The sequence below is a fragment of the Aquarana catesbeiana genome, linkage group LG05 (assembly GCF_042186555.1).
Source record: "Aquarana catesbeiana isolate 2022-GZ linkage group LG05, ASM4218655v1, whole genome shotgun sequence".
NCBI lineage: Eukaryota > Metazoa > Chordata > Amphibia > Anura > Ranidae > Aquarana > Aquarana catesbeiana.
The window spans coordinates 538,658,442-538,672,886 of NC_133328.1; the positions used below are offsets into that span (position 1 = coordinate 538,658,442).

At 41.7% G+C, this 14,445-nt stretch overlaps 1 protein-coding gene across 2 annotated transcripts in view; it reads left to right on the forward strand.

Moving 5' to 3' along the window:
• The first annotated feature begins 9,655 nt into the window (after positions 1-9,655).
• Positions 9,656-14,445, forward strand: part of TERF1 (telomeric repeat binding factor 1) — a 77,973-nt gene continuing 73,183 nt past the window's right edge. For both annotated transcript variants that reach the window (XM_073631796.1, XM_073631797.1), the window contains exon 1: positions 9,656-10,005. In XM_073631796.1, coding sequence (XP_073487897.1) covers positions 9,828-10,005 — 178 coding nt within the window. In that variant the 5' untranslated portion in view covers positions 9,656-9,827. The remainder of the gene's footprint in view (positions 10,006-14,445) is intronic.

Sequence of the window (14,445 nt, forward strand, 5' to 3'; positions counted from 1 at the left end):
CATTGGGAAATTGGGGAAGCATTTTATCACACCGATCTTGGTGTCGTCAGATGCTTTGAGGGCAGAGGAGAGATCTAGGGTCTAATAGACCCCAATTTTTTCAAAAAAGAGTACCTGTCACTACCTATTGCTATCATAGGGGATATTTACATTCCCCGAGATAACAATAAAAATGATTAAAAAAAAAAAAAATGAAAGGAACAGTTTAAAAATAAGATAAAAAAGCAAAAAATAATAAAGAAAAAAAAAAAAAAAGCACCCCTGTCTCCCCCTGCTCTCGCGCTAAGGCGAACGCAAGCGGCGGTCTGTCGTCAAACGTAAACAGCAATTGCACCATGCATGTGAGGTATCGCTGCGAAGGTCAGATCGAGGGCAGTAATTTTTGCAGTAGACCTCTTCTGTAAATCTAAAGTGGTAACCTTTAAAGGCTTTTAAAGGCTTTTAAAAATGTATTTATTTTGTTGCCACTGCACGTTTGTGCGCAATTTTAAAGCATGTCATGTTTGGTATCCATGTACTCGGCCTAAGATCATCTTTTTTATTTCATCAAACATTTGGGCAATATAGTGTGTTTTAGTGCATTAAAATTTAAAAAAGTGTGTTTTTTCCCCAAAAAATGCGTTTGAAAAATCGCTGCGCAAATACTGTGTGAAAAAAAAAATGAAACACCCACCATTTTAATCTGTAGGGCATTTGCTTTAAAAAAATATATATAATGTTTGGGGGTTCAAAGTAATTTTTTTGCAAAAAAAAAAATAACAAAAAAAAATAACAAAAAAAAATAACTTTTTCATGTAAACAATGAGTGTCAGAAAGGGCTTTGTCTTCAAGTGGTTAGAAGAGTGAGTGATGTGTGACATAAGCTTCTAAATGTTGTGCATAAAATGCCAGGACAGTTCAAAACCCCCCCAAATGACCCCATTTTGGAAAGTAGACACCCCAAGCTATTTGCTGAGAGGCATGTCGAGTCCATGGAATATTTTATATTGCGACACAAGTTGCGGGAAAGAGACAAATTTTTTTTTTTTTTTTTTGCACAAAGTTGTCACTAAATGATATATTGCTCAAACATGCCATGGGAATATGTGAAATTACACCCCAAAATACATTCTGCTGCTTCTCCTGAGTACGGGGATACCACATGTGTGAGACTTTTTGGGAGCCTAGCCGCGTACGGGACCCCGAAAACCAAGCACCGCCTTCAGGCTTTCTAAGGGCGTGAATTTTTGATTTCACTCTTCACTGCCTATCACAGTTTCGGAGGCCATGGAAAGCCCAGGTGGCACAAAACCCCCCCAAATGACCCCATTTTGGAAAGTAGACACCCCAAGCTATTTGCTGAGAGGTATAGTGAGTATTTTGCAGACCTCACTTTTTGTCACAAAGTTTTGAAAATTGAAAAAAGAAAAAAAAAATGTTTTTTCTTGTCTTTCTTCATTTTCAAAAACAAATAAGAGCTGCAAAATACTCACCATGCCTCTCAGCAAATAGCTTGGGGTGTCTACTTTCCAAAATGGGGTCATTTGGGGGGGTTTTGTGCCACCTGGGCATTCCATGGCCTCTGAAACTGTGATAGGCAGTGAAGAGTGAAATCAAAAATTTACACCCTTAGAAATCCTGAAGGCGGTGCTTGGTTTTCGGGGCCCCGTACGCGGCTAAGCTCCCAAAAAGTCCCACACATGTGGTATCCCCATACTCAGGAGAAGCAGCTGAATGTATTTTGGGGTGCAATTCCACATAGGCCCATGGCCTGTGTGAGCAATATATCATTTAGTGACAACTTTTTGTAAATATTTTTTTTTTTTTTGTCATTATTCAATCACTTGACAAAAAAAATAAATATTCAATGGGTTCAACATGCCTCTCAGCAATTTCCTTGGGGTGTCTACTTTCCAAAATGGGGTCATTTGGGGGGGTTTTGTACTGCCCTGCCATTTTAGCACCTCAAGAAATGACATAGGCAGTCATAAACTAAAAGCTGTGTAAATTCCAGAAAATGTACCCTAGTTTGTAGACGCTATAACTTTTGCGCAAACCAATAAATATACGCTTATTGACATTTTTTTTACCAAAGACATGTGGCCGAATACATTTTGGCCTAAATGTATGACTAAAATTTAGTTTATTGGATTTATTTTATAACAAAAAGTAGAAAATATCATTTTTTTTCAAAATGTTCAGTCTTTTTCCGTTTATAGCGCAAAAAATAAAAACTGCAGAGGTGATCAAATACCATCAAAAGAAAGCTCTATTTGTGGGAAGAAAAGGATGCAAATTTCGTTTGGGTACAGCATTGCATGACCGCGCAATTAGCAGTTAAAGCGACGCAGTGCCAAATTGGAAAAAGACCTCTGGTCCTTAGGCAGCATAATGGTCCGGGGCTCAAGTGGTTAACATAAACTGTTGGTGTAAGTAGACTAATAAAGATATGAACAAATACTTTGTGGGGCGGTACAGAAATATAGTATAATCAGAGTATACATAGTTGACATTGCATTTCGTTTCGTTCTGAATCGAAATTCGGACGAATTTTTCATTATTCGGAAATTCGGATGCATCCGAATTTGAGAATTACAAAAGTAACGAATTTAAACGAATCCGAAAAAAAAACAATCAAATTCCAAAACAAATTCGAATCGAATTAGAAAAAAATAGAAAAAATTTTTCGAAAAAATACAATAGAATAGAATATAAAATAATAAAGCAATAGAATTTATATATCTATATCTATATCTATATATATCGATATATATCTTTTCTATTATTTTCTATTCTATAAGTCTTTTCTATTCAAATTCAAATTTATTCTATACGAAATTCGAATTTCGGAACATGGCTTCTGAAGTTCGAATTTTGTATAGAATGAATTTCAATTTTAATAGAAAAGATTAGAATAGAAAATAATAGACTAGAAAAACAATAGAACAGAATAAAATATTTTTCTATTCTGTTCCATTGTTTTTCTTTGCCATTCTTTTCTATTCTATTCTAAACTTTTCTATACGAATTTGAATTAATTCTATGCGAAATTCGAATTTCGGAAGATGGCTTCTGAAATTCAAATTTCGCATAGAATGAATTTGAATTTGAATAGAATAGATTAGAATAGAAAATAATAGAAAAGAATAGACTAGAAAAACAATAGAACAGGACGAAATATAATATAATATATATATATTTTATTCTATTCTGTCCTATTCTTTTTATAGTCTATTCTTTTCTATTATTTTCTATTGTAATCTATTCTATTTTCTATTCTAATCTATTTTACTTTACTACTACTATACTACTACTATTCTAATCTATTCTACTTTATTCTATTCTATTTTACTGTTCTAATGTTTTCTATTCAAATTCATTTTATAAGAAATTCGAATTTCGAAAGATGTGTATATATATATACATATATATATATATATATATATATATATATATATATATATATATATATATATTCTATTGTTTTTCTCTTCTATTCTAATCTTTTCTATTTGAAATCAAATTCATTCTATACGAAATTCGAATTTCGGAAAATGGTTATATAGAAATAGAATGAAATTAAATTCTAATAGAAAGGACTAGAATAGAAAAAACAATAGAACAGAAAAAATATAATATATATATATATATTGGAATATATATATATAAAACCATCTTCCGAAATTGAAATTTGGTACAGAATGAATTCGAATAGAATAGAAAATAATAGACAAGAATAGCATATATTCTATTCTAATCTTTTCGACTCAGATTCATTCTGTACCAAATTCCAATTTCGGAAGACGGTTTTATATATATATATATATATATATATATATATATATATATATATATATATATATATATATATTCTATTCTGTTCCATTGTTTTTCTATGCTATTCTTTTCTATTCTATTCAATAGAACATCACACAGTCACACAAAGTTCTCGGAAAATCCGATCGTTCTGAACGCGGTGACGTAAAACACGTACATCGGGACTATAAACGGGGCAGTAGCCAATAGCTTTCGTCTCTTAATTTATTCTGAGCATGTGTGGCACTTTGTGCGTCGGATTTGTATATACACGATCGGAATTTCCGACAACGGACTTTGTTGTCGGAAAATTTTATAGCAAGCTCTCAAACTTTGTGTGTCGGAAATTCCTATGGAAAACGTGTGATGGAGCCTACACACGGTCGGAATTTCCGACAACAAGGTCCTATCACACATTTTATCCTATCGTGTGTACAGGGCATTAGAGTTCTATTTCATTCTATTCCATATATAACCGTATTCTGAAATTCGAATTTCGTATAAAATGAATTTGAATAGAAAAGATTAGAATAGAAAATAATAGAAAAGAATAGACTAGAAAAACAATAGAACAGAATAGAATAAAATATAGTATATATATAATATTTTTTTCTATTCTGTTCTATTGTTTTTCTATGCTATTCTTTTTTATTCTAAACTTTTCTACTCGAATTTGAATTCATTCTATACGAAATTCGAATTTCGGAAGATGGCTTCTGAAATTCGAATTTCGTATATAATGAATTTGAATAGAAAAGATTAAAATAGAAAATAATAGAAAATAATAAACTAGAAAAACAATAAAACAGAATAGAATAAAATATAATATAATTTTCTGTGCTATTCTGTCCTATTATTTTCTATTATATTCCAATCTTTTCTATTCAAATTTGATTTCAGTCTACATGAATTTCGGAAGATGTTTTATATATATATATATATATATATATATATATATATATAATAATTTTTTCTATTCTGTTCTATTGTTTTTCTATTATTTTCTATTCTAATCTTTTCTATTTGAATTCGAATATATATATATAAAACCAACTTCCGAAATTGGAATTTGGCACAGAATGAATTCGAATAGAAAAGATTAGAATAGAATATATGATATTTTTTCTATTCTGTTCTATTGTTTTTCTATGCTATTCTTTTCTATTATCGTCTATTCTATTCGAATTCACTTTCATTCTATACGAATTTCGAATTTCGCAAAATGGTTATATATAGTTTACTTTTTCAAATTCGGTCAAATTTTTTCGAATGCAGTAGATTTTTTTCGAATCTGATAGTTTTTCGAATGCAGTCTAATTTTTTCGAATACGGGAGAATTTAAATATGAAAATGAATCCCGAAAACTAATGTAATGAATGCAACAAATTTAACTAAACAAATTTAGTTAAATAACTAATCGAAACAAAACAAATTTTTTCATCCTGCACATGTCTAAAGGTCACATATTACCTCCTCTCTGCCAATCACACACTCTCGGATTGCTTTTTAGAGGAAGGCTGTGTGTCCCCCTTTGCTGGCTAAATGCAGCCTCAACAGTTGTAAGTCCATTTTTACTCTTTGTCTTTTTATTGCGGAAGCATTTTATCCTTGTCTCTAAATGAATCTAATACACTATAAGGCAGGGGTAGGCAACCTTCAAGAGATGGAGATCTACTTGAACAACACTGATGAAGTCAAAGATCACCGACCACAGCCCCCCCCCCCCAAAAAAAAGACATCAAATATTTTTACTCAGAACAAAAATAAAATACAGTAAAACCTTGGATTGCAAGCATAATTCGTTCCAGAAACATGCTTGTAATCCAAAGCACTTGTATATCAAAACTAATTTCCCCATAAGAAATACTGGAAACTCAAATGATTCGTTCCATAACCATTTATTCATAGATCCTTCAGTTTATAGTCTATATGAAAAGATTATAGAAGCAAAATCCAGCAGGAGCTACAGAGTATAAAAGAGAAGAGAAGCGCCTCTAAGTGTAGCAATATGGTTACATATGGTTACATAACTCACATGGCACATCTAAGTATGCAGGCATCTGGGGTAAAACTGTCCACATAGACCGTCCTCCGCACCGCCGGCTCTCACTGCTTTTAGTCTGCAATCGTGACCGGAAAGACTGCAGTTGAGCGATCTGAAAGCGTGGCTTGAAGTGCTCGTGGAGCGCAGAGTGAAAGGGATGAAGTTGATGGCGGTGAGGAGGATGGTCTATGTGAACAGTTTACCCCGGATGCCTGCATACCTAGGATGTGCCTTTTTTAATCATCAACCATGTGAGTTTGCTAAATGTTGTACCTTTGTTAAATGTAACCATATTGCTACACTTAGAGGTGCCTCTCTTCTCTTTTATACTCAGTTGTGACATGCCGCTACTCTTATAACAAGACAGTAGGAGTGCATTAAGCTCAGAATGCAGGGATCAGGAGTGCACTGCGCTCAGAATGCAGGGATCAAGATTGCATTACGCTCAGAATGCAGGGATCAGGAGTGCGTTATGCTCAGAATGCAGGGTTCAGGAGTGCATTAAGCTCAGAATGCAGGGATCAGGAGTGTGTTGCGCTCAGAATGCATGGTTCAGGAATGCGTTGCGCTCAGAATGCAGGGTTCATTAGTGCATGGCGCACAGAATGCAGGGATCAGAAGTGCGTTATGCTCAGAATGCAGGGATCAGGAGTGCATTGCGCTCAGAATGAAGGGATCAGGAGAGCGTTGCGCTCAGAATGCAGGGTTCATGAGTACGTTGCACTCAGAATGCAGGGATCAGGAGTGTGTTGGGCTCAGAATGCAGGAATCAGGAGTGTGTTGCACTCAGAATGCAGGGATCAAGAAAGCATTGTGCTCAGAATGCAGGGATCAGGAATGTGTTGCGCTCAGAATGCAGGGATCAGGAGTGTGTTGTGCTAAGAATGTAGGGATCAGAAGCGCGTTACGCTCAGAATGCAGGGATCAGGAGTGCATTGCGCTCAGAATGCAGGGACCAGGAGTGTGTTATGCTCAGAATGCAGGGATCAGGAGTGTGTTACGCTCAGAATGCAGGGATCAGGAGTGTGTTACGCTCAGAATGCAGGGATCAGGAGTGCGTTGTGCTCAGAATGCACTGTATCAGGAGTGCGTTGTGCTCAAAACGCAGGGTTTAGGAGTGCTTTGCGCTCAGAATTCAGGGTTGAGGAGTACATTAGGCTCAGAATGCAGGGATCAGGAGTGTGTTGCGCTCAGAATTCATGGTTAAGGGGTGCATAAGGCTCAGAGTTCAGGGGGGTGGGGGGTGTTGTGAAGGGTGGTAGAGGACACTGCTATGGGGATGACCTGCCCATAACAGTGCCCCCTGCCCTTTCTCATCACCCCCCTCCCCTCACACACACACACAGTGGTGTCTTCTGCCCCCCCTCCCCCCTATAGCAGTAACCTCTGACCCCCCTTCCTTCCCACAGAAGTGTCCTACCTGTTTCAAAAGTGGAGACTGGGAGGCAGCACAGTTCTAGACAGAGGGCCGGAGCTGGCAGAGTCAATTTTCATATTAGCAAGCTGGTGATTGGTTGCTTAGGACCACCCTATGTCCTAGCAACCAATTACCTGCTGTTTAACTTAAAAAGTTCATCTATTGGCCAGCTCCTCCTCTCGCCCTCCGTCCTGAGCTGTGCTGCCTCCTGGTCTCCACTGTTCACTCATCACAGCGGCGGAGGAGGCTGGAGGGAGAGAGACACCCAGACATATAAAGGTGCAACAGAGCCGCAGAGGAGGCTTGAGGCTGGGAGGAGAGACAAGGACCAGCACTTAGAAGGTGGGGGTCGGCGCAGGAACCTGTTTGCGTTCTACCTGTCACCTGCAGCCAGTTGACAGGTGGACCGCGATCGATGGATTGCCAACCTCCGCTATAAGTTCTCTCCCACCTCCCTCTCTTTTCTTTTCCGGTGGACACTCTGACCTTTATCAGAGACCACTGATCAGCTCCTCCTCAGGATCCTTCGGCTCGCGATCTACCACCACACCCTATAAATGTTCCAGAGAGCCCTGTACCTTTTTTTGGCAGTGAGCCTCAGGCGCTTTTGTAATTTGTGTTTTATCATGTGACAAAACGTGCATCTCCTATCTGCGTTTGGGGTGCCATTAACACAGCCACCACATCTAAGAATTGGTAAGCTGCAATATAAATGTTTGCTTCTGGGGTTAATACTGCTTTAAGAAATAATGGTGTTGCAAACGCAGTGTGTGTTTCCAAGAATATGCTCAGAAACATGTATTTCTGCGCTCGTTCCCAGAAGGTGAAGGTGTGATGCAGCCTACATTCTATCTCCCCCAATGTTCAGACAAAGAGGAACATTGTGTAGTATGTTGTTTATGCAAATCACGAAGAATACACAGAAAATGATTGATGCAACCTACAGGCAGGGGCGTATCTACCGCGAGGCAAACAAGGTGTTCACCTTGTGTGCCATTTTTCAGGGGGGTGGCAGTGCCACATCCCAGGCGACTACATTATACCTGAATGACGGCTACAGCGCTGTCGTCCAGTTCTGGGAGGGCGTATATTGATGCCCCCCAGAACTGTGCCCGTGTGGCGCTCTCTGTGATTGCTGTGTCCTTCAGACACAGCTGATTACAGATCGGGATAAAGAGCCAATCACAGTGGCTCTTTACCATGTGATCAGCTGTGTCCAATCACAGCTGATCGCGATGTAAACATACTTGCTGGTTATTGGCATTCCTTTTCTCCCACGCTGTCACAGAGTCAGAGAGCTGGTAACTGGCCAGTGTAAAAGGAGACATCTACGCTGATAATCGGGGCACTGATCATAAGTGTCCTGATCATCAGTGCAGCCCCAACAGTGCCCGTCTGTGATGACAATCAGTGCCTCCTCATCAGTGCTGTCTATCAGTGCTGCCTATTAGTGCCTCCTCATCGGTGCTGCCTATTAGTGCCTCCTCATCAGTGCTGCCTATTAGTGCCTCCTCATCAGTGCTGCCTATTAGTGCCTCCTCATCAGTGCTGCCTATTAGTGCCCATCAGTGCTGCCTATTAGTGCCTCCTCATCAGTGCTGCCTATTAGTGCCCATCAGTGCTGACAATCAGTGCCGCCTATTAGTGCCTCCTCATTAGTGCTGCCTATAAGTGCTGACAATCAGTGCCTCCTCATCAGGCCTGCCTATTAGTGCCCATCAGTGCTGACAATCAGTGACGCCTATTAGTGCCTCCTCATCAGTGCTGCCTATTAGTGCCCATCAGTGCTGACAATCAGTGCCGCCTATTAGTGCCTCCTCATTAGTGCTGGCAATCGGTGCCTCCTCATCAGTGCCGCCTATTAGTGCCTCCTCATGAGTAGTCTATCAGTGCTGCCTATTAGTGCCCATCAGTGTGGCCTATTAGTGCCTGCTCATCAGTGCTGCCTATTTGTGCCCACCAGTCCTGCCTCATCAGTGCCACCTCATCCTCTGCCCCATTGACCACATACGTGGCACCTGGAGGAGTCATGTGTCAGTGTCTGACAAGGAAGTCGCAGCTCTTCACTGTGAACGACCCCCCCCAGCCCCTGAGACAAGCACGGTATACCACGGCTGGGGTGGGACAAATTTTGATGGGGGGCGCCCGATTTTAGTCTTGCCAGGGGCAGCACAAAACCAAAATACACCACCGCCCACAGGGGCTTTATTTTACCATTACTTCTCCCATATACTGGATTTATAGGAAGACCCAATTATTTAGAGGTCAGGTGAAAGGTTTTGTGTAATAAAAGACTTCTGCTACCTAAACAAGTCTATTTAGACTAGAGCAATCTAATAGAAAAGAGGGAGCGAGGGATGTGGCTGTATTATACTCGGTGTGCTGTAGGTGTCGCTGTGCTCGCTGACAGACATTGTGACCACCCCGAGCACTGATCTCCTCGTCTGCATTTGAATGTTTCTGGCGGGAAAGTGTTCGGGCTCCGCGCACGCGTACTAACATCTCTCAATTCTCTTATCAGCCCGGCACAAGAGAGCGCCCTTCCCGCCGTTTTCTACTTCGATTACAGATATGGAGCAGAGTGGCCGCATGGAGGAGGAGGACGCCGCTGGGAAGCCTCCATTTCATGAGGTGGCAGAAGTAGCTACGGGCTGGGTGTTCGACTACATGTTCTCCTGCCTGTGTCATTACTTCATGGCGGGGGACCGGGAGGAGGAGGAGTTCCAGAGGACCTGTAAGGCGATGGAAGGTAGAGTGTAAGCGTCGCTGCTTGGAGACAAAGTGTTTATTGATCATCTTCCGGTCCGTGGAGACGAGGGGCGGGGCGATCGGTGTAGCACGGACACGCCCCCTGTCACAGCTGAGCTGGTCATTTCCAAAAACAAACATGTTCCTCTGCGCATGCCCTGTAGTGCGGGGTGTATGATTGGCTGATCTGCCTGCACGGAGTGTGTATGTCTTGGATCACATTGTATAATAAGGGATCCATTCATGTGTACAGATCATGGGAAAATCAACACAAAGACAGGGGGGGGATTTACTAAAACTGGAGAGTGTAAAATCTGGTGCAGTTGTACATGGTAACCAATCAGCTCCCAGGTTTTATTATCACAGTTTCATCGAACAAGCTGAAGTTAGAAGCAGATTAGTGCTCCAGTTTTAGTAAATCTCCCCCATAGGCAACCATTGTGTTTTGTTTTTTTCTGTTGACACCATAACACTGCTTAAAGCGGTTGTAAACCTAGGAGGGGAAAAAACCCCTGCAAGACCAAGGCATAATGTGCTAGTATGCATCACATACTAGCACATTATGAAATACCTTAGCGCGAAGCCCTCTCTCCGCGTCGCCCGTTCACCGCTGAGAGGGCTGACACCTTCCGGGATCGCTGGGCTCTGGCGCTGTGAGTGGCTGGAGCTGCGATGACAGCATGCGTGGGAGCCCTCGGTTCTGGCAAGAAGATCTGAAGTTCCAGCACAGTAACCTGGACCTTCAAAGCGCATGTGACACTGACAGCGGCGGCTGCATGCAAGGTGAATATCTCATAAACAGTACAGGTTTAAGGGATATTCATTTTACCTACAGGTAAGACTTATTACAGGCAAAAATCACAACATTGGGTTTACTACCACTTTCTCATTCAGATATGTGTGATTAGTTCACTGGCAGAGCTGCATGCAGGCAGCCCACAGAAGTGGATGCAGGTACAGTAGCTAAGGATGAGCTCCGGCGTGTTCGCATGCTGCACATGCAGAGCCCGCCAGGAAGTCTGCACTGCCGAGCGCTAATCAGTCAGTGAGACATTTCCCAATCTCTGCAGCCGCACATTGGGAAATGTCTCGCTGCTGGTGATTAGCGCTGCGCCGTGCCGACTTTCTGGTGGGCTCTGCATGTGCAGCATGCGAACACGTCAGAGCTCATCCTTAGCAGTAGCTGTACGGACACAATTGCACATCAAGATATGACATGCGGGCAGGAGAGCAGGTGCATGGATCTGAATGTACAGTGTGTGTTTGGATCCATGCACCTCCTCCTGACCACATGTCGGGTATTGATGTGTAATTGTCTGTGCAGCTGCTGCGCCTGCATGCAGCTCCAAGGTAGCTGCACACCCATTGGCCAGGGGTTCTGCACAGAGGATGGGACTAATCACCCATCTGAATGAGGCCTTAAGGTGGTTGTGATTTGTAAACATGCACAAATCCTGAATTTTAATGCAGTGCACATCATCGCATGTTGCAATATGCTGTGGTGCATAGAGTTGTTGTTTTGTGATCCTTCAATAAAGTAAATTTATACAATGCGTTGTAACATCCCACACCAGCGCACACACGTTTTAATATGCAGTCTGCTGTGAAGGAGCCCTAATGCTGTGTACACACGGCTGGACTTTTCGACCAAACTTGTCCGACGGAACGAATCCGTCGGACAACCCGACCGTGTGTGGGCTTCATCAGACCTGCAGGTGACTTTTTCGGTCGAAAATTAGACGGACTTTAGATTTGGAACATGGTTCAAATCTTTCCGACAGACTCGAGTCCATTCAAAAAACCCGCTCGTCTGTATGCTAGTCCGATGGACGAAAACGGACACAAGGGCAGCTATTGGCTACTGGCTATCAACTTCCTTATTTTAGTCCGGTCGTACGTCATCGCGTAGGAATCCGTTGGACTTTGGTGTGATTGTGTGTAGGCAAGTCCGTTCGTTCGAAAGTCCATCGGACCTCTGATGCCAAAAAGTCCGCCCGTGTGTACACGGCATAAGAGGAATTCACTGCATGTTACCGTGAAGATTTCAGTTCCCCCTCCTAATGCTGCCACCTTACAAAGGCTGCAGCATGGTGACCGTTGTCATTAACTTGCCAGGTTGGGGCACACAGTGTTACTGGTCTTTATGATACAGGCTGCTGAGCTATGTGGTGTCATTGGTTGCTAGGCTACAGCAGGCTGGACTACATGGTGTCATTGGTTGCCAGGCTATAGGCAGCTGGGCCATACAGTTACATTTATTGTTATTAGGCAGGTGGCTGGGCTGCACAGTGTTATTGGTTGCTAGGATGCAAGCAGCTGGGCATGCATAGTGTCATTGTTTGCTAGGTTGCCGCCAGTTTGGCAGCAGAGTGTAATTCAATGCTAGGATGCATGCAGCTGGGTCACATAGTATCATTGGCTGCTAGGATACAGGCAACTGGGCCATACAGTGTCATTTGTTGTCATAAGGCAGATAGATGGGGAAAACGAGGCAGCATAGTTTCATTGGTTGCTAAGATGCATGCAGTTTGGAAGGTAGGAGGCAAGCATCTGGGATAGTTATTGGTTGCTAGGATGTATGCAGCTTGGGCACACAGTGTTGATTGTTATAGTAAATGCGGTTATCTGCATTATAACAACCAATGACACTGTTCGGTCCAGGGGCAAAACATGCACTGTAGACATAGTGTCCAGTATAGACACATCAGCCTCACTTCCACTCTCCGCTGCAGGTGCATTGGGGTGCTATTTACAATTAATGACACCACAGTGCACCAACATTCCTAATATCACAAATCCTTCCCAGGACCGCACACATTACATTGGTGGGTGACCCTAGGAAATATTTGTGGCTATATGTTCTGGCTTGATGTCAGTGACCCAGCAGGTAAATCTGACAGGCCAATGTGAGCAGTGCTGCTTTTCATTCGGTTCAGGTAGACACTCACAATGTACCACAGTGTCCTTTTTGTCCCTTTATGTGATGAAAACAAGTTAATTAAAAAAAAAAAAAAAATTTTAATTGTAAAAAATGTAAGTTACACCCAAGCCCATAAACCCCTCCCCCCCCCCATATATGCATGCAGGTGAACGCATGCGTCGGGGCTCCTACGCATGATATGCCGGTTGTAATACACGTGTTACATATCGCCACGTGCGCCACATTGAGAGCAATATTTCTAGCACCAACCCTTCATTGCAACACTAAAACTGATGACCTATAGGGGCTTTTAAAATATTGCCTATGGAAAATATTGGGTACTGAAGTTTGTTGCTGATTCACAGGCACACGCAAATTTAAAGTGTTACTAAACTCACAACAGTAATATCAGGCTGTATATGCAGTAAAGCATGTTTGTTATACTCACAGTGGAACCTAAGGGGTTAATCTTCTGCATTATGTAAAAAGGCTGTATGCACAGATCCTCCTCTTCCACTGACTTCAGAACATGTCTGGATAACACCAAGCCTTTGGAGTCAAGCTGCACATGCTCAGTTTAGTGAGTTGCTAGATTTTTTATTTTGTTTTGTTTTTTGGGAGAGTGCATGTGATCAGAATAGGGCCAATCAGCACTGTCCAGACAGAGTCAAGTGTTCTGGATCCTGATAGGACAGCTCAGTGTATTATAAAAACTCCTCCTACAAGCTTTACTAGGAACTGATAGACGTCACAAGACTGCTATTATACTGCTGATGAGAAAAGGTATTTAGCGGTTTATATTTACTAAAATAATTCCTTTTCCATGTTCTGTCTGTGGGAGACCAGATATAGTGAATGCTGGGTTTAGTAACACTTTAAGGTTTGACATGTTGGGTATCTATTTACTCAATGCAACCTCATCTTTTATATTTTACCTAAAAATTGGGTAATTTATTGCTATGTGCACTCTAAAATTAACTTTAGTGTCTTCTAGACCTTTGCGGTAATATCGTGTGACATACAAAAATGTAACTACCACAATTTTATTCTCTAGGGCAGGGGTAGGCAACCGTCGAAAGACTGAGATGTAGTTGAACAATACTGATGAAGTCAGTCAAAAAAAAAGACAAAATATTTTTACGCAGAACAAAAATAAAAGAACTATTATAAGAGTGCACGGATCAGGAGTGCGTTACGCTCAGAATGCAGGGATTAGGGGGGGTGGGGGTGATGTGAAGGGTGGTAGAACACACACACGCACACACACGCACACGCACACGCACGTGTTTTCTGCTCCCCCTATAGCAGTAATCTCTGACCCCCCTTCCCTCCTATAGCAGTGTCCTACCTGTTTCAGAAGTGGAGACCGGGAGGCAGCACAGTTCTGGACAGATGGTCGGAGCTGGCAGTCAATTTTCATATTAGCAAGCTGGTGATTGGTTGCTTAGGACCACCCTGTGTACTAACAACCAATCAGCTGCGGTTTAACTTAAAAAAGTTCATTTGGCTAGCTCCTCCTCC